The 19,337-nt window shown below is 62.4% G+C and overlaps 4 protein-coding genes across 6 annotated transcripts in view; 1 reads left to right on the plus strand and 3 right to left on the minus strand.

Annotated features, from left to right (window-relative positions):
• Nucleotides 1-115: 115 nt before the first annotated feature.
• Nucleotides 116-3,340, plus strand: ISCU (iron-sulfur cluster assembly enzyme). Its single transcript, XM_054843783.1, has 5 exons — nt 116-496; nt 607-720; nt 982-1,092; nt 1,660-1,738; nt 2,135-3,340. Exons 1-5 carry the CDS (start codon nt 413-415, stop codon nt 2,230-2,232), a joined length of 486 nt encoding a protein of 161 aa, XP_054699758.1. The 5' UTR covers nt 116-412; the 3' UTR covers nt 2,233-3,340.
• Nucleotides 3,341-4,063: 723 nt separating this feature from the next.
• On the minus strand, nt 4,064-7,631 carry TMEM119 (transmembrane protein 119). 2 transcript variants are annotated; one of them, XM_054843782.1, is made up of 2 exons: nt 7,476-7,631; nt 4,064-5,591 (listed from the first exon to the last, which is right to left on the minus strand). In XM_054843782.1, the coding sequence occupies exon 2, from the start codon at nt 5,574-5,576 to the stop codon at nt 4,809-4,811; it is 768 nt and encodes a 255-aa protein (XP_054699757.1). In that variant the 5' UTR covers nt 5,577-5,591; nt 7,476-7,631; the 3' UTR covers nt 4,064-4,808. The 2 variants fall into 2 exon arrangements, with proteins under 2 accessions (XP_054699757.1, XP_054699756.1); XM_054843781.1 differs by lacking the exon at nt 7,476-7,631 and adding an exon at nt 7,311-7,454.
• Nucleotides 7,632-11,425: 3,794 nt separating this feature from the next.
• SELPLG (selectin P ligand) lies at nt 11,426-14,546 on the minus strand. Its single transcript, XM_054844370.1, has 2 exons — nt 13,809-14,546; nt 11,426-12,946 (listed from the first exon to the last, which is right to left on the minus strand). Exons 1-2 carry the CDS (start codon nt 14,116-14,118, stop codon nt 11,628-11,630), a joined length of 1,629 nt encoding a protein of 542 aa, XP_054700345.1. The 5' UTR covers nt 14,119-14,546; the 3' UTR covers nt 11,426-11,627.
• Nucleotides 14,547-15,549: 1,003 nt separating this feature from the next.
• The window catches only part of CORO1C (coronin 1C), a 54,073-nt gene continuing 50,285 nt past the window's right edge, over nt 15,550-19,337 (minus strand). For both annotated transcript variants that reach the window (XM_054844809.1, XM_054844810.1), the window contains exons 9-11: nt 19,217-19,274; nt 18,880-19,125; nt 15,550-18,363 (exon numbers count right to left, since the gene is read on the minus strand). In XM_054844809.1, coding sequence (XP_054700784.1) covers nt 18,244-18,363; nt 18,880-19,125; nt 19,217-19,274 — 424 coding nt within the window. In that variant the 3' untranslated portion in view covers nt 15,550-18,243. The remainder of the gene's footprint in view (nt 18,364-18,879; nt 19,126-19,216; nt 19,275-19,337) is intronic.

Consider the following 19,337-nt stretch of genomic DNA (forward strand, 5'->3'; position numbering starts at 1 on the left):
GCCGCCGGGGCTGGACCCCTCGTCTTCTAGGCTGAGGTACCGGCGGCGCCGCCGGCAACTCCGGTCCTGGCTGTCAGGGGACCTCCGAGGAGGGCCGGGGCGTGAGCGGCACCGCCCGCCCGCCATATTGAGTGTGGCCGCCGCGGCCCGCACACGCGCCGGATATCGCGATAAAAACGGCGTCATGATCAGAAACAGCGTTTATTGATCGTTTTAGCGACAGCGCCAGGGTTTCCCCGCAGCCGGCCTTCAGCGCTCGCCCGCTTTACGCAGCGCTCCCCGCCGCGCTCGGGGTGAAACGCGGTCGCCCGGCGGCGCCAGGCCTGCGGCGGGGCGGGGTCAGGGGGCGTGGCTGTCCCGTGCGAGGCTATAAAAGGGCGGCGCGGGGCCGCCCGCTCCTGCCAGACTCAAGATGGCGGCGCTGAGGGCGGTGGGGGCGGCGCTGCTGCGGCCCGGGCGTGGGGAGGCGGCGGCCAGGCTGGGCTACCACAAGAAGGTGAGAGGCGAGGGGCCGTGGGGAGGCACGGGTGGGCGAGGGAGGGGGGGACGGACGGACGGACACACACGCACACGCGGTGGCTGGCAGTGACGCGGTGCCTTTGCCAGGTGGTGGATCACTACGAGAACCCGCGCAATGTCGGCTCCCTGGACCGCAACGCCAAGAACGTGGGTACCGGCCTGGTGGGCGCCCCGGCCTGCGGCGACGTCATGAAGCTGCAGGTGACGTCGGGGACCCGCTGGCACCGGGGGAGGGGGTCGCTGGGGCTGCTGCAAGGCCCAAACCTTCCCCCGTCCCCTCAGGGGTGCAGCGCGGCCTTCCCTCACACCCCCTGCCCTGAGGCGTGCCCCGGGGCCTGGGCAGGCCCCGTCCTGCTCCCGAGGCTGTGGTAGGAGCCAGGGCCCGGCCTGGGCCTGGAGAGTGGCTCTGGGGTGCCTGGCGGAGCTGAGCCGCCCGCTGAGGTGCCACCGATGTTCTCGCAGGTGGAAGTGGACGAGAACGGGAGGATCATCGATGCCCGTTTCAAAACCTTTGGCTGCGGGTCAGCGATTGCGTCGAGTTCATTGGCGACGGAGTGGGTCAAAGGGAAAACGGTAAGGGTCCATGCTGGAGTCGGAGGTGATGCAGTGGAAAGCCTTCAAAGCTTCAAACCTGCTTGTGTTCTCTGTTGGCCTATGAATCCCAGTACTGACTTCATGCAGTGCGGTACAGCAGCTTAGAAAGCAGCGAGTGTCAGCCCTGTTAGTGGTCTGACTTGTAGAGCAGTAGTTGCCTTTTCTGAGAACCTCCACTAATCTGCAGGGAAGTAATTTGTGTCTTACGCAGAAAGCAAAAACATGCTGGTCACGGGTTCCGAAAGGAAGTTTAGTTACAGAGTGTCTTTAGATTATTTATACTCTTTTTCTGCCAGACAAGAAATCCTTTTCTATATTATGAACAGTCCCCCCCCCATGGCACTTAGTGTAACGCTGGTCTGCTTTGGTTCATTCCTGCCACTCCTCAGCCTGAGACATTCCTTAATTCCGGCATCCTTCACTGCCCCGGCAGTTGAGCTATTCCTCCATGTGGATTCTGTTGGCTAAAGCACTCTTACAGCAAATGCATCCGTAGCCCGTGTCGTACCTGACATCACCAATGACTATGCACTAATTGTGTTTCAGGTTGATGAAGCGTTGAAAATCAAGAACACGGATATCGCTAAAGAACTCTGCCTTCCTCCAGTCAAACTGCACTGCTCTAGTAAGTAAAGGACCAAACAGTGGAAGTTCAAACACAGGCTTGTCTGTGAGAGGGGGACTTCTGGGAATAGCGCAGATGCTTCTGAGTGTTGTTTTCCAACTAAAGTTTCTGCACAAGGAACAGCTAAGGTTGGCCTGCTAGAGAAACTTGTGTTTATGTTCAGATTTCGGGGTTATTTAAAGAGTTTTCAGATATCTCTCATCTTTTGGACTCTGTAGCTCAGCAGACTGATAATGACGAGAGTTCAGATTCTGAGGGTCTACTTCCAAGATGCTGACTGAGCTCTCAAACTGGTGCTCCGTGCAGTGGTGGTTGCTGCTGGTTGCTCTTGCTTTTACAGCATCTTTTGTTCTAAACAACGTTTTCTCGTCCTTGAAATACTTGTCTTGTTTGCAGTGTTGGCTGAAGACGCGATCAAGGCTGCCTTGGCTGATTACAAGTTGAAGCAGGATCCGAACAAGGAAGAGTCAGAGAAGAAAGCAAACAATGCCTAAACTGACTGTAAAGGTTGTTCTCATTCCACTTAAATTTGCGGTGCAATTACTCTAGCTATTAGTAGGATCCTCTGCACTACTAAATGAAGCTGTAAGATACGCACAACTTACGCACAACGTGTCACTGTTCGTGTGTGTACAGCCACTCTCGTAGTGCTTACACGGCTGGGATGTGGGTGTTTCAGCAGCCTGTGTCCTGTCACGACTGTGTTTGAAATGTTAGAGTGAAGAAGACTGCCTTCACCTGCAGAGAACTCAGCGGCTTCTCTCCGGAGAGAAAATCCTGCTGTTCCGGTACTGGAAGGGCTGCACTTTTTTTTTTTGGAAGATGTATAGTTTTGCCTAATATTTTACAGAATTCAGTGGAAAACATTGCCTTGGTCTTAATGTTTCTGTAAGAACTGCAGATCAGTCTGTGTATCGATGCCGTATACAAATGTGGGGTGGTGCGTCCGCCCGCAAACTGCAGCTATGTGTGGTTTCATTTCTGGGCGTGTGGGAGTTCCTCCACAGGTGCTGGGACGCGTCCGCTGGCACTAGAGGGCCCTGACAACACGCTGCTGGGTGCCACCGCTCCAGGAAGCGCAGAGCCCATGCAGCACGGCTGATGTCTGCTCGTCACAGCCAATGCTCGCTTCGTTTTTTGTTTTTAAGCTCCTGTGAGAGGAACAGTCTTAATTTTGGAGTGTCTTCTAGAAGAATTCAGCCTTTGGACTGGCCAGGTACTCTGTTAGAAGAGAGTAAAGGCACCTCGGGTTTGAACCCAGGAGGGGAGTAGCGTAGCTGGGATGCAGAGCTGAGGGGAAGCCCCCAGGGGAGCAGGGGTTGGTGTGAGCCGGCTCCCCGGGAGCTGGGGCGCGCCGACATTTCGAAGTTACACGTTTTGTGGTGATGGGGCAGGGTTACTGCTGCAGGCCACCCTGCTCTCCTGTGCCTTCTGAGGACTGCTTTTTTCCAGAGGAGTATTTCCAGAGATTTCCAAAACAAACAGAAAACACTTATAAAAACTTTGCCCACTCTTAAGATTTTAAACCACCCAAGAAACCTTACTTGCCTTTTTTCATAGCTGAGGTGTTGTAAAAACATTAAAAACCACATTTAAAAATAAGTGGCTCGTTCTGATACATCTGTCCACAACTTTTTTTTAACGTGGAGCAGGCTGTGTGCTGGCACTGCTGTGGTTTGTCACTCGCAAGGCAGCTCTTGTGGTACCTCAGCTTGGCACCCCCCCACGTTAAAAATAAATCAAGGAAACTTCAGATGCCCACATCTGCTTTGGGGCAGAATCAGCTCATTGTGCTCATGAGAGCCCCTTGACAAAATGCAAGAGGGAGATAAAAGCCGGCACGCCCTTCCAAGGGGAAGGGTTGTTGCGATGCAGGGGTGTGGGGACACATCCCTACCTGCCCCACGGCTGGGACAAAATACGGGGGTGCGGGGAGGTGGGGATGCACAGATACAGGGACACAGGGATGTGTTGCTGTGTTGCCTTCCCGGTCTGCCCGCCATCCGTGCTCAGCGCAGCTGCTTCCCCGTGCCCAGGCGTGTGGCACCGCCGCAGCCCCACCCTGCCCTCGGCTGTGGGGTGCAAGATAAAAGTTTCCCAGAAACGCTGTGTTGACGTACAGATTTTGTGAATGATAAGTGCGTTTCCCCCGGTGTTTCACCCGTGTGGATAACCTTCACCCCGAAGCAAGGCCAGGCCGGCTGTTCCTCCTGGGCCCTGGGGGCACCAAAACCGGCTGCACCCCAACACCAGGGGCCCAAAGGAGCAATGGGGACTGCGCCTCGGCCACCCCACGAGCTGCAGAAACACACGGGAAAGGACATCTGCGTAGGAAACGTCTTTATTACTAGCTGAAGGGGTTAAGAAAATAAGGCAAAAGTCCAGCCGGGCTCTGGGCTGCCCTCGGGTCAGGGCTTTGGGGCAGAAAAGGGAAAGGACAGGTCCTTGCCATTAAAACTTCTTCCTTTCTCCCCTTAGCTGGGCTGGGCTGGCCGAGGTCATCCCGGGCTCGATTCCGCGGTGGTCTGCACGCTCAGTGAAGCCAGCCCAGGGTCCCCGAGGGTGAGTCGAGCCCCTGCCCTGCTCCCCACGGGGGGGGATGGCTGCCCCGACCCCCGCTGCAGGGCTGTGCCTCTGCCTGGAGGATGCAGCTCCCAGCCAGGCACAGTGCAGGGGCCAGGATGCTGCTAATTAGTAAAATTACATTTGGGGAGAAAGCTGGCGGTGTGTGGCGGAGGGTGGCACGGCACCGGCGTGGGGGGGGGAGGGAGGTCCACACGGTGCCAGGATGGGAAAAGCCCCTTGGACAGCCGGAGCCGTGGGGCTGGCGGCACTCCAGCACTGCCCAGTAACACCATCTGCCTCAAACCGTGGCTTTGCCACAGCGTCCCGCCGGTGCAAGGGTCAGTGGGCCCCCGGGGGGGGTCGGGGGGAGTGGGGGGACTTCATCGGGGTTTCCTTGAGCCGCCACGTACGTACGGAGCAGCAAACCACCGTGTCCATCGCGTGTCCGCGGGGCAACGCCCCGAGCCAGCGGCTCCTTGGGCTCACCCGGGACTGAGTCCCTGCCCTAGTTGCCAGGGGGGGCCGGGGGGCCATCCTGGGCTGCGTTAGGGACCCCCTCGCACCCTGCTCCTGTGGCACCCGCCACTTCCTCGGTGCCTGCGTTTTGGGGAGGGGGCTCGGCAGGTTGCTCGTCGCCTAACTTTTTGCTTCCTTCCTCCTCCTCCTCCTCCTCCTCGGGGGGCGGTTTCTGCTCCCCCCGCGCCCCGTTGGCCAGCGACGCCTTGGGGGGGGATTTGAGGTTCTGGGCGGCAGCGAGGATGTCTGCCTGTAGCTGCCGGCTGCAGTCAAGAGGCTCCTCAGCCCCAGGGTCAGGGGCTTTCTCGGGCACCTCATTGAAAGCCCGGGCCCCCCCCGCCTTGTCCCGCTGGTCCACATACTTCTTCTTGGGGAAGGAGGAGGGGTAGTAGGCGGATGCCTTGTGCTTCTGCCGGACGATGACGGCGGCACAGATGATGAAGAGGAGGACGAAGGCCAGCGAGCCCACCACCACCAGCAGCAGCATGTACTCCTTGAAGAAGTCCACCAGCCCGTCCAGCATGCCGCCCGGCGCCGAGCTGTTGGTGACTGTGGTCCCTGCCACGTCCCCTGCCGTTGGGCCGGTTCCCGGCGTCATGCAGCAGACGGGCGGCGTGGCCGAGACCTCTTCGCCGTCCCCGCTGCCCCCGCCATCGGGCAGCACCGCGGCGTGCCGGGGCGCTGCCGAGTGCACCGGGGCCGCTGCCGCCAGCAGCAGCATCAGCAGCCCTGCGCCCATCGCTGGCCGCACCGCCATCTCGTGCACGGCAGCCTGCGGGATGGAGGGGAGGGTGAAATGTTAACACCCCGATGGAGCGAGACCCCCCCGAGCCCTGCCCGAAGTGAAGCCCCCCGCTGCGCCCACCCCGAGCCCTGCGTGTGGCTCCGGCAGAGAGGGACAAGCACAGTGAGCTCGGGTGCCTGCTTATTCACCCGCCCAAATTTACTTAAGAAAAGCAAAACGCAGCTCTAGTTTCCTCGCTTTGACGCCGAGCAAAGGTCTGCGTTTGTTTTGCAACGGCACACTGCAAAAATAGATGGAAACCAGCTGAGTCGAATTGCTCAAGCCTGGGGGATGCTGCGTGCGCGGCGAGGGGACCGGGGCCGCCGCCAAGAACCAGCTTCAGACAACGGTCATTTGGCTGATTAGAAAATTCCTGAAAAATTGAGGTTTCCAGTGGAAAGTTTGACACAGGCGACGCTGCAGAGGGGCCGGCCCCCGGCGCGAGTGGCATTTCCCAACCGCTCATCCCGGCGCGGACCGTTACAAACGATTCCCAGCTTGAGCGCGGCTAAAAATAGGTTGGCAGCAGGATTTCACCCCAGTGCTGCTGCGGCAGCCAAGCGGTGCCGGGACGGGGCGCGGGACCCCCAGGGCCTTTGCAAAGGGGCAGCCCTGGAGCTGGGGCACAGTGAACAGGGGGTCCCGGGGGTCCCAGCTGCCCGGTGAAGGGTGAAGGCCAGCTCCGTCCCCTCGCCGTGCCGCGCTGCTCCGTGCTGGATGGGGCTGGATCAGCCCCACGCTGGCAGGCGCAGCCCGCGGCACGTTGGAGGACATGGGATGGGATGAGCGTTTCCCATCCCCGCACGCGGCCCGAAGCGATGAACCAGGGTGAGCCCCCGGCCGGGCTCCGCACCCCCATGGGGTTTGGGGTGCAACCATCCCCAGCACGGCGCAGCGCTGTCCCGGGGGACGGCAGCACGTTTCGGCTGTGCCGCACCGCCTAAAGCCACCGAGCCGTTCCCAGAGCTCTGCCCCCTCCGCACGGCCCCACGGGAAGCTCTCCTGAACCAGCCCCCCGGGTCCATTGGCGGGGACCCCCCCAGGGACAATTCCCCCAACGTCGGGCCCCCCAAATCCCAACCCGCCTCCCATTTTCCCCCCAAACAAACCCAACCCAGCAGCGCTGCAAACCGGGAGGGACTCCAGCCGCAGGACTTGGCTTTCAGGCTCCTTCTCGGCTGCAAAATCTGGTTTGCATTAAACCAGAGCAAACAAACGGCAGCAGAGGCGGGAGGTGCCCCCGGACCCCCGACCCTCCCGGCTCGCTGCAGGCGTCACCGCTGCCGTGAGCTCCGGGCTCGCTGCGGTAACAGCGGCACTGCCACGACGAGGGGGTTTTGGGGGGGGGTGGTTGGGACGAGCCCCTTCATCCTCCACCTCCGCCACCTTTGCCGCAGAGAGGAGAGGGGGTCCTGGGGAAGGTGGAGGCAGTCGCTCGCCGTTAGCAAGTGGAGCTGACGAGCAGCCCATGGCCACAGAGGGGCTGACCGAAGCCCAAACCGGTGCCAAGAGCAGGGCCTGTGGCCGCAGCCATCTCCAGCCCTCCGTCCCCATCCCCTCCCCATCCTCGCCCACCCCCAGACCCACAGCACGTCCCCGGCTCCGGCTTGGCCGGACGCAGACGAGCCCCACTCCGCTGCCCTCCGCTCCCCAAATACTCGGGAAATTCACGATTTTGATGTTGTCCAGGCACAGCATCCTCTGAACCGTGCCCGGGTGCACGGCCATGTGGCCGGCTCCATCCCGCGTCCCGCCGCAGGGACCATGCCCAGCCCTCGCCACAGCACCCCCGGCTATGAGGCAGCCTGCGCCCCGCTCGAGAGCCACCCCAAAAACTGGGAGACAGGCTGGCGTTGCCGGTGGGATCCTCACCTCGTCCGCAGCCGCCGCGTCGGCGGGAGGGAGCCGGGAGGACGGGGTCTGTCCTGCACACCTCGCCTCCTCGCGCCCCTTTCTGCTGCCTGCTGGGATGGAGCCTCCTCCTTTTCCTTCTCCTCCTCCTCCTCCTCCTTCTCCTCCTCCTGCGCCGCAGCCTGGGACCAGCTTGTTCTCATTAAGGCCGGTTTGGGGAGGGAGCGCGGGAGGCCGGCGAGGGGCAGGCGGCCCCCGGTCTCCTCCCAGCCGAAACCCAGCTGGGGACCTGGGGGGGGCTTCCCGGCCTTTTGCTCCGCCAGCAAAGGGGGGAGCCCTGGTGTCCCCCGTCATCCCGGCAGCGCTGCTGGAAGGGGACGCTTTTTGGGGTGCAAGTGGGGAAGGGGGTCACAAGGGAGGTCTGTCGCAAGGGTGGTTTTGCCCATGAGGATGGAAAACTCCATCCCGTGACCACGTGGCTGAGCTGCCGTGGTGAGACGGGGGGTGCGGACACCCCCAAAATGCCTCCCGGCGATGCCATGCTGGGAGCGGGCACAGCTCCCACCCAGCTGCTCTTCACCATGTGCCCCAGCACCCCAGCCCGGGGCCGGATCCTGCCCCCGTGCCCAGTCCTGCCATCCCAAACCCTGCCGTCCCTCTGATGGGGCACGGCCACCGAGGCCACGCAGGGGCTGAAGGGGACAGCGAGGGTGTCGGGCTCGGTGCCTGGCATTACTGAGGGTGGCACAGGGGCAAGGCAGGGCTTGGGACACCACCACTCCCCCCGTTCATTTCATGAGACCATTTCCTAACCTCCCCAGCCTGGAAATGCTCCGGCACAGGCACCTCTGCATCGGGGTGCAGGCAGGGGTGCGGGCAGGGGTGCAGAAAACTGCCCCTGCGGTTCCGCAGGCCGATGCAGCAGCAGTGGCCACGCAGCTCCCCAGGGCACGGTCTTTGGGCCGGGGGTCCGGGGACATCGCCTGGGGCCCCCCCCCCCAGCATCGCTCTGCCCCCCCTGGTCTCCTCCGCCTGGGCTGAAGTTGCTCAAGAGGCTGCAGCCGTCGCGGGTGACCTCATCCTCTTGCTATTTGTCTCTGCACCTCCCCGGGGACCCGGCCAGATCGCCCCCAAAAAAGCCATCGCCAGCACCCGGAGACCGTGACCACCACGGGGCCGGGGGCAAGGGCACCCGTTCCCATCGCCGCTGGCACCGGCGCCGTTTGGGTTTCTCCCGACGTCGCCGAACGTAATCGTGGCTCCCAGAAATAACGGGTCCGTCTGTCTGGCTGCAGCTGGCGGCTCCGTGCAGCTGCTGGAGCGGCTTTTCCCGGCCTTAAGTGATCCGTGCTGAAATCTTAGAGGGGAAGGGGGAAAGGCAAGGGGAGGCCGAGGGGGGCGAGGGCGGCCGCGCTGCTGAGGCAAGCTGGCCTGGAGGAACGCCAGCGGCACCCCGACTCGCTCCTGCAGCCCGGATGGGGATGGGGCTGCGATTCCCCTCCGTGCACCCGGCGATGCCGGCGTTGGGCTGAGCCTCCTTGGCCAGGGTCCCCATCCCACCCCGACCAGGGTCCCCATCCCTCCTTGGCCAGGGTCCCCCCCTTCCCCAGTCGTGGTCCCCACCATCCCCGGCCGGGGTCCCCACCCCTGCCCTGGGCCCTTCCCGGTGCGGCGGAGTCGCGGGGACGGGCAGCCCCCGGTGCCAGCGCACCCCGGCCATTACGATGCCGTTTTTGCCTGCGGCCGGGGAGGGCTCGGCCCCTCAGCGCTGGGCAGGGCTGCATCGCCCGGGCCCCGCTTTGTAATTTGGGGCAGCTGGAACGTGGGGACCCGCAGGGCTCGGCTCCGCGGCGCAGCCGGCCCGAGGTAATAACCTGCAATTTAAGACATTTCAGCCCTGCTCTGCTTGTAATTTGCTTCACTGGGCTGCGCTTTGCTGTGCCAGCGAAATACCCAGGGGGACCGATCCTGCGGAGCTGCACCACGGTGTGCAGAGCACCGTGCACAGCACAGCACCGTACCACACACAGCGCCGTGCGCAGCATCGTGCACAGCCCGTGCCACCCACAGCCCCGTGCACCGCACGCTGCCCTCCCGCCGCACGGCGCAGAGGTTTGGCGGAGCGGCGTGCCCGGAGGATCCTGCTGTGCCACCGCGCCGGCTTCCTGCGGATTCCTCTGCCGTGAGCTGGGAGATGGCAGCCCGACAGGACCTCCTGACTACGCCAAATAGGGCGATTCCCGGCTCCTGGCAGCCGGCTCACGCTCTGGCGGTGGAGGAAAATTTATCCTCGCTGGGCTCCCGCTGCAGAGCGGCAGGCGCAGGGCAGGCACGGGGCCGGGCGAGGGTGGGAGCAGTGCCCCCCACCCGCACCCGTCCGTCTTCTCGGGCCCCACCAGCATCATCCTCACCTGGACCGGGGGCAGGGGCCGGATGAGCCGCTGCCGGTGAAGCCGGATGGTGGGAGCATCCCTTTGCCTCTGAGAGAAAGCGGGGCTGGGGGTGTCAGTGGTGCCCATGGGCTCCCCTTCCCCAGCCTGGCCCCGACACCCGGGGACACCCAAACCTCGGTGCCCGTCGCGCCTGAGCCACGAGCTCCTGCGGCTGCTTTTTGGCACGGCACGGCGTCTGCTCCCTGACACAGTGGGGACGCGGTGGAGGGGCACAAGGTGGCATCGCCTGGGAGCCCACGGCCGGGGTGTCCCATCCGGGGACCGGCCACCGCCGCCGGCTGCGGATCCCCTCGCCTGCGCTGACTCACTCGTAAACATTTACATTTGCAGGAGGGAGCGGGGTCGGCCAGGCTGCTCGGCCCCAGATGGAAAATATCCGAAGCGCAGCGCGAATGTAAACAGGCAGCGGGGCCGGGGCGGCCGGGGTGCAGGTGAGCCGCAGCGCTGGCAACCCGTCCGGGGGAGGGCGGGACGGTCGCCCCCAAAAGCGGCTTTCGAGGTGGCTGCACAACCAGGGCTCAGCTCGGGCCGGGGCGGCACAGCGATGCCTCGAGCGTGGGCCGGGACGCTTCGCTGCCCAAGCGTGCGCTGCAAACATCACGGGTGGCGTAAGCTGCCTGGCAGGGCAGGGATGGGGACGTGGGGACACCGAGCCTGGCAGGGCAGGGATGGGGACGTGGGGACACTGAGCCTGGCAGGGCAGGGATGGGGATGGAGGGCTGGGGCTGTGGGGATGGGGATGCTGAGCCTGGCGGGGCAGGGATGGGGACGTGGGGACACCGAGCCTGGCAGGGCAGGGACACTCCTGGGCCATTTCTGCTCCCTCGGGTGGCTCCCCCGGGGCCAGGCATGGGGAAGGGGTCAGGCTGGTGGCTCGAGGGGTGACCAACACCTGCACACCGGGGGAAAGCGGGACCTGGGAACAAACCTGAGCCCCCTTCAGCCCTCAGGGACCCTCGGTGGCCGCTCCTGGCTTTGCTCTCCCCATCCCTCCCGGTCCCAGACACACCCAGGCTGGGACAGCCCGGGCCAACACCATCCACGGCCGAGAGCCTGTGACCACCGTTTGCTCACCGGGACAAGCCCTGGGGGCACCGGCCACGCACAGGACCACCCCGACAGGCAGTGACATCCCGGAGGCGTCTGTCACCTCGCTGCAGGCGACCACGGGGCAGGAACACGTTGCACCACGAGCGCACCCAGCCCCGTCCCCGTTCCCCCCACCCCGCCCGGCACTTCCGCCCTGGCACCGCCAACCTTTCCGCTCCCACGCTGCGGCACGAGGCCAAGGCCACGCCGGGTGGGGGGCCCGGGGGCGCTGGTCCCCAGCCTGGGGAGGGACGGCCGTGGGTTTCGTTTGTGCTCCCCCCTGGGGGACCGGAATCGGGGCTGCTGCTGGGGGAGGAGGATGGAGAAGCGAAATTTCGGCAGAAGGACGTGGGCGGGCGGTGGAGCGGTGAGGGGGCCGGGGGGGCTGGTGGGTGCCGTACCCACCAGGAAGAGACCACCATGTCCGGGTAACACTTTAATGGGGTCAACCTCGACGGGTGAGCTCGACCTGGGGTAAAACAGTTCCCCATCACGCCGGTCCGAGTTAGAACACAAACCCAGGGGGATGGGGGTCCCCTGCCCGCAGCAGCACCGGGGACCGGGCACCGTGCCCACAGGGTGGCCGCTGGCCCCCCCGACGCTCTGGTGTGCAGGACCCCATCCCCGCGGCTCAGGAGTGCTCCGGCAGGAAGCTGCTGAGAGTCAGGTTGTCGCCATCCGCCTCGGTGCCGCCTTCATGCAGCAGCTTCTGCCGCCGGGCCGGGCCGGGCTTGGGGCCGTTGGCGACCACCTCGCCGTCGGGCAGCAGGGAGGAGATGCAGACCATCTCAGTGTGGCTGAGCCGGCGGTGTGCCGTCCGCGTGCGTCGCCAGAGCAGGGCGCCCAGCACCCCCGTGCACACCATGAAGGTGGCGGCCACCAGCGCCAGCAGCAGGATGGCCAGCAGGCACTTGCCCATCACCCTGCTGAGGGTGCCCACCGGCACCGTGGTTCCCCCGGGCTTCGTGTCCCAAGGGGTCGGCGTGGGGGTGGCTCCGGCTTTCTTGACTTTCTTGTAACCCGTGGCGGTGGGGCCGAGGGCTGGGGGGGCCGCCGAGCGCAGCTCCGCGGAGGAGTTGCTGTCCGTGCCGTCAGCCACTGTCCCCTCCTCGCCGGGTGACATGAGCCGGCTGGGGGGGGTGGTGGTGCTGGTCTGGGGTGCTGCCTGCGTGCTGTGCTGCGCCCACAGCAGGTCGGGATCAGGGGACTCGGTCTCATCCAAGGGCTCGGCTGTGGTCGGTGCCGCGAGTGCCCAGTGCAGGCTGGCGTTGGTGCTGGGTGCTGCTGGTGGTGCGGAGCTCAGCAGCAGGTCGGGGTCAGGGGACTCGGTCTCGTCCAGGGGCTCGGCCGTGGTCGGCACCGCGAGTGCCCGGTGCAGGCTGGCGTTGGTGCTGGGTGCTGCTGGTGGTGCGGAGCTCAGCAGCAGGTCGGGGTCAGGGGGGTCGGTCTCGTCCAGGGGCTCGGCTGTGGTCGGCACGGCAAGCGCCCAGTGCAGGCTGGCGTTGGTGCTGGGTGCTGCTGGTGGTGCGGAGCTCAGCAGCAGGTCAGGGTCAGGGGACTCGGTCTCGTCCAGGGGCTCGGCCGTGGTCGGCACCGCGAGTGCCCGGTGCAGGCTGGCGTTGGTGCTGGGCGCTGGTGGTGGCGCGGAGCCCAGCAGCGGGTCAGGCTCAGTGAAATCGGTGTCATTGCTGCCGGCCATCGCGGTGGCAGCGAGGCCGTGCCCCGGCGTGGCAGCGGTGGCGCTGGGCTGCTGCTCACCGTCAGCCCTCTTCCTGCGGGAGAGCGGCAGGGCCTCATCCTGCACCTGCCCCGCCACCCCCCAGACCCACTGCATGCCGCGGTGCTGTCCCGGCTCCAGCAGCGGCACGGCCCCGCACACCCGCAGGGTGCTCAGCGCCAGCACCAGTATCACCAGCATCACCAGCACGGCCCGGCCCGGCGCCATGGGACCTGCGGGGGCGGGGAACAGAGAGGGCAGATGAAATCGGGGTCCCACTCCCTGCGGAAGGATTCTGAGCCCCATCATTCAGGCTGGAAATGGCCCCAAGGAGGGATCACGCGTGAGCAAAGCATCCTCCTCCCCTCCCGGAGAGGGGCCCTGTGTTTTGGGGGGCTGAGGAAGGGAACACCGACCTCCTCCAGCCATGGCCGGCAGCGCCGAGCTGCCTCCACCTGCGGGAGCTCGGTCCCGCCGGCTCCGCTCAAGAAGAAAGTTTTGAAAAGGAAGTTCAGTGTCTGGAAATGGGAAACGAGCCGCGATGGAGATGGCTGCTGCGGGACAGGCAGTTGCAGGATGACTCCCCGTGCAGAAATGAAACCGCAGGGATGTTGCACACATTTCAATTGACCCCCCCGCCCCCGAGGTGTCCGTCCTCCCCCTCCGCCGGCCGGGCTGGTGCGGGGCTCCCGGACCGAGGGCACCATGTGCCAATGTATCCGCGCTGGAGCAGGAGAGGCAAACCCTCCCCAAACCTGCCCCAAACCCTCCCCAAAGCCGCCCGTTCCATCTGTCGATCACCAATACCCCCCCGCAGCCCCGGTGGGCGGAGGCCAGCGAGGTCCCCGCGGCCCCGCACCCAACGGCATCCACACGCCGATCAACGCTGCCGGAGCATCCCCGGGAGGCCCCCGCATCCCCAACGCACCCACCCGCCTCCTAAAAACCCCAGGGACCAGCACTGCACGGAGGGTGGCACCCCCAGGGACCCCCTCGTGCCCCAAGGGGACCCCCCAGGCACCCTCTTTGCACCCACAGCATCCCTTGGGGCCGAGCCCTGATCCGGCACACCCCCCCCCCCCCGCCGGGACTCACCTCTGCCGGGGGACGCCGCGGGACCCCGAGCTGCAGCGCCGGCGGGCATCACCAGCGAGGGCCCAGCTGCACCGGCGCGGGGGCGCGAAGGCGGCCCCGGAGCCCGGCGAATGCCAAGAGCCGAGGGGCGTCGCGTGCCACCCTCCGCCTGCGCCTCCGGCCCGGGCGGGGAAGGGAAGGCGGGCGAGGAAGAGCGGCTGTGGTTTTGGAGAGCCCGGTGGTGCATCGACGTCACACCAGGAGCGGGGCTGCCGAGGGCCGGGGGCTGCGTGTACCCCTCCGGCAAGGGCGGGCGGGATGCGGGGTGCATCCCAAAAAAAGGGGTCACCCGCCCTTCCCTGGGGTGCTCGGTGCCCTGTGGGAGCTCCCCCCCCTCCCCAGCCTGCTCAGCCCCACCGGCCGCTGCGCTGAGCTGCGCTGCCGGGGCTTGCGCCGCCCCGAAAGCAGAAGTGACGGCAAACCTGGTGCCAGGGCTGCCAGCTCACCCACCGCAGGCACGGTGTGGGCATGGCCCGCGCGGGGGGTGGGGGGGCAGGTCACGGTGCCCTGAGAGGGAACCTGGAGGTACCCCAACGCTGGGAGAGGGCCTTCGCACGCAAAGAGGAGGAGGAGGAAGAGGAAGAGGAGGGCGAGGGCCCGGCTCGATGCCTTTGCAGGGCCGTGGTGCCGGGGTCCTGCTCGCAGCACCTGCGTCCCCAGGACGGCAGCCCGTGGCCAAGGAGGTCTCAGGGGGCTGCGGGGGCCGTTGGGTGTTGTCCCAGCTGCACCGGCTGGGAAATATCCTGCCCTAACCGCAAGCACCGGCACGGCAGCAGGCAGGAGGTACAGCCACAGGAAGGGTGCTGCAAGAGCACATCCGCAGAAAACGCCCTGTGGCTGCTGCCCGGGGCCGTAAACAGGCCCACGGCCTCCGCCTGCCCCCCAGCACAGCTGTGAACCCCCTGTGCCGTGGGCCGGATTCACCCCATCCCTCCTCAAAATCTCCTGGCCACGGGGACTGGAAGAGGATCCCGGTTCCTGCCACCTCCCTGGAAAACACGCATGGAAAATTGGGTTGGGGTCTGCGGGAGCGGCTGCGGCGGAGGGCTGAGCATCCCCTGCGACGGCTCCGGGGCGTGCGTGGCTGGCCGGGGAGCATCGCCTCTCCCAGAGCATCCCCGGGCGGGACGGGGTGGTGCCGCGGTCAGGCTGCGCCCGAGGCAGCTGCAGGCGGTTGTGAAACGCAGGGTGAAACGCCGCGGCCCCGGGGAGGCTGCGCTGGGGGAAGGCTCTCAAACCTGGACGGGGACCCAGCGATGCCATTTCCAGCCTGGGCTCTCTTTGCCGTTGCAGGGTTTCCCGCACCCTGGAAGCAGATTTCAGCAGGGGAAGAGCAGATCGAAACCCGCCCCCCCCACAGCTGCAGGGCAGCCCCCAGCGCACCGTCGCCCCGGTCGCAGCTCCCCGAGACCCCCCAGCACATCTGCGCCATCAAGTCCTGCGTCCAGCCAAGCGCTTGGGTTCACTCGCAGGGAAATCACCGGCGAGCCCAGGCGCGACGCCGCGGATGGACCCCGGCTCCCCCGGGACAGAGCGGAGGAGCCCCAGAGGACAGCCACCACCCCGCACGCTCGCGTTTCCGGCGCTGTGGGTAAGGGCAATGCCACCGTTCGGTAACCTGGTTGTGATAACACCTAAAGCGCGCGTGCAGTGCTGGGTGCAGGATGCAGAGAGTCGAAAAGAAAAAGCAAACCAGAGGAAGTTTATAATCAATGACTTTTTATCTTTTGAAAATGGAAGCAAATATTTGGACAGATACTATGGCCGCTCTATAAGAGCGCATCTTTCAGGACTTCGCTGGTTCTCTTCTGGGATATCACCGCTACAAAAAGCTTCAGGCACTGACTCCGGTTGAGCCTGGCTAGGCATCAGTTCATTTAAATAAAATACAGGCTATAAACTAAAAACCTTTCCTCCGCCCTCCTCGGACCGTCTACCACACACCGATCTCTGGGCATTTCAATCCAGCGTCTCAGAAAACTTACTTCCCTCCAATTAGAAAAAAACCAAAGGTCCCCAAGCACACAGCCCTGAAGTCACACGTACAAATCAACACAGACATCACCGTTTGGGGGAGCATTACGTTTGGTTTTGTTTTCCCAAAAAAAAAACCAAAAAACAACCCCAACCAAACCCCATGAAAAAAAAAATAATACACATCATCTCAGCCATTTACTGCGATACAAAAACGTCACCAAACATTCAAATAACCCGGAGCGTCTGGACCGTGAATCCAGCATCAGTGGGCACAGATGCAGGACAGGGGACGCGCGTCCCTCCCGCGGTGCTCGCCACTGAAAACAAAGAAAAAACCCACTTTTATGAAGCTTTCATGCTATGCAATTATAACACATCCTCTGTCCCTTCGCGTCCCGTTCTCGTGCCTCTCCAGCTACGTCGCCTGGCTGTCCCGACAGCGTGGTGTCACCTTCACACACGCAGACATCCCTCCAGAACAGAGAATCCTTGATCTGTAAGTTCTGAACATGCAAACACTGGAAAAAAATGGAGACTTTGAGGGTTTCTAGCTAACCTAACAAAAAAAAAAAAAAAAATCATTGCTTCAGCCTGGAGGAAGGGACATGCCCCCTGGCTGAGCGGCAGCCGCCGGGGATGCCCCAGGCGGGGGGAGGCTGCTCTGGTGCGGCGGGTCCCGAGCGCACAAACGTGCACGCACACGGGGGTGCGGTGAGCTGCTGCAGGGATCGACCCCGGCTGGGACGGGGATTGCAGCTCGTCGGCCGACAGCTCGTGGTCTTTGCCCGCCTTTGGGTTGCTGACATCTCCCTGGCACTGCAGGGACGGGCAGCACCAATCCAGCCCGGCGCTGCTTGCCGGGGTGACACGGGTCCTGCGCAGGCAGCCCCCCCTCGCAGGGGACACCCCACCTGAACAGAGGGTTGCTGAGCTGAGGCACCCAAGAAGAAATCCCGGGAGGAGCTCGTGAGCCTGGCCCGCTTACGGGGTCTCCTCCCCCAGGGCCTCAAAGGAGCACGTGAGAAACCAGTTCTCCAAACTGGGACCGAACCCCCCCTCCCCAGTCCCCTCCAGTCCGAAGGCTGGGAGTGCAGGGGGTCTGGGGACGGAGGTCGCTCATCTTTGAGCCAGGAACAAGTAATTTCCTGCAGAGGTTTGCAGCGTGGTGGGGGGTGAGGCAGGAAGGATGGAGAGAGGAAAACAAAAATTATATTAAAAAAAAATAAAAATAAACAGAGGCATTTTGTTTCCGGAGAACCGGCATGATAAAGTCACCTACCTACTGCTAAAGCTGCTTCGGAAGCAGAGTCTAACTTTCTAACATCAGCACTAACGTGAGGGGCCAGAGAATCGCAAGCTCGCAGATTTCTAAAGGTTCTTAAAAGTCACTGAGCCGAAGAGCACGGTGGTGCAGAACCAAGGATGTGCAGCACCGCGTGCAGCTGGAACGGGGTGCGGCCGTCCCACGGCTCGCGTCTCCACGGCACACCTTAAACTCTGCACTCCATGGGTAAACGTAAAAACATTATTTCCTGCACGAAAGTAACTTCTGCCTCAAATTAAAAAAAACGACAAAAACCAAACCCAAGCGCCAAGTAAAACAACGTCCGTTTGGACACGGCTAGAGGAACCCGAACCATGGGGCTGTTCTGAAAGGGCAACGTGGTGGTAGTTTAGAAGTTCTTCGGGGCGTAAAAAGGGGAAGAGGCATTTTGTGGCACGAATCACCTCATTCAGAACTACGTTTTTTTTCTTTAAACTGTCGGACAACGGTGGTGGGGACAGGTTAGGGAGGCAGGAAAGGCAGCTTGGACGCGCTCTGAGGGGTCTCGGCAGCAGACTCGGCCACGCTGCAAAGGAAACCGATCCGATTGTTCGAAATCAAAGATTTATACAAAATAGCTTCAGTTTTGTTCTCTGAACAGTATAAACACCCACCACGCGCACACACACACGCACACACACGCGGTGCTGTCCCTTTAAAACACAAATACTGCAAAGTGGCAAATAAGAAAAATAAAAAGCAACTTTTTTTTTTTTTTTTGGCAACTTTAAAAAATGGTTAAGAACAATGTGGCATTGGTCCCTAAATCTAGAAAAAGATATTTGGGCACAACATTGAAAGTCAGAATGGATTTGTTTTCAAGAATTCATAACATCTGGAAGGAAAAAAAAAAAGAAGACTGTAAAAGTAGCACTTATTCTTTTTGACTTGACACAGTCACATAAATTCATTAAAACATCAGGAAAAAAAAAATTTCTTTCACTAAAAAGCTTGGCTTTTAAATCATCGGCTCTTGTTGACGTGAATTTAGGAGAACAGGAAAGCTCGTACTGGAATGCTGCACGCTGCTGCTTGCCGAACTGGGGAACTGGAATGTGCCTGGGCTGGCGGCGGGGCCAGCACCGCTCGCTCCGCTCAGTCCGCGATCTTTGCCATCTGCTGCTCCAGCTTGGAAATGCGCTCGTCTTGGTTGGTGATTGTGTCTTTTATAGATTTCAGCTCTTTCAAAATCTCATCCAATTTGGCGTCGTTTTGCTGGAAGACAAGACAAGACATGTATTCGTTAGGAGAGCTGGCGGGCTGCGTGCCGCAGGCGGAAGGCAAGGGGCTCCTCCGAACGGGATTCTCGCAAGCCATAAGCGTGCCAGGGTGTGCAAGGCACACGGGCTGAGTATGTACCGCGTGCCTGGCGTTCGGTTGTGAACTTGTACGACCTCCTTCTGGACCTGCAAGGTCTGAGGTTCGTTTGTGCCGCTGTCTGTGCTGGGTGTTACACTAAAAAGGTGCGGAGAAGCTCTCCCAGGCAGGTGGGCGGCTGGACCAAGCAGCCAAGCTTTCCTTTGTGTCACAATTCCCAGCAATCTTCCACAGCCACAGAAACCTCGCAGGAACACCACAGCTCACGTACCACCTCAACTCCAGGTCACCCACCGGCACCCAGTCCCGGGGTACTCAAATCATACACGCTTGAGCTGTATCATAACTGCTTCTGGAGATAATGGTAATCACGTCCCAGGCCACCACCCCCAAAAGCTTGTGAATTTTACTCACAGTGTTTGAGGCGTCAGCTGCTTTCTTTGGAGCATTTATGAGATCACTTTTCTTGTTTGCGGCAGGTTTGTTGTCCAGTATGTTCTTCTTGACCACCTTGAGATCCCTGTTCTTGCCTGGAATGTACCCATGCTTCAAGGAGATGAGGAGGGGATCGGCATTCTTCCCCTCAAACCACTCCTCGGCTTCCAGAGCTGCTTCTGGGCCAGCTGTATCAGGGTACAGGTCGTCCTGGAAGAGGTCCGACTGCAAGCCAGAAGGAATGAATCGGTCAAGTGGTTTGGGGCTGGAAGGCACGAGCTGGCATCAAACCACCTAACCAGGAGGTAGTGCTCACCTTTCGAGGAACTGTCATGATGATGGGCTCACATTTCCTCTCGTGAAGCTTGAAGAACCTTTCAAAGAGAAAGAAAAGGTGGGACTTAGACATGAGGACAGCCAACACGCCGTGCAAAGGA

Source organism: Grus americana, chromosome 16 (genome assembly GCF_028858705.1).
Source record: "Grus americana isolate bGruAme1 chromosome 16, bGruAme1.mat, whole genome shotgun sequence".
NCBI classification, from domain to species: Eukaryota; Metazoa; Chordata; class Aves; order Gruiformes; family Gruidae; genus Grus; species Grus americana.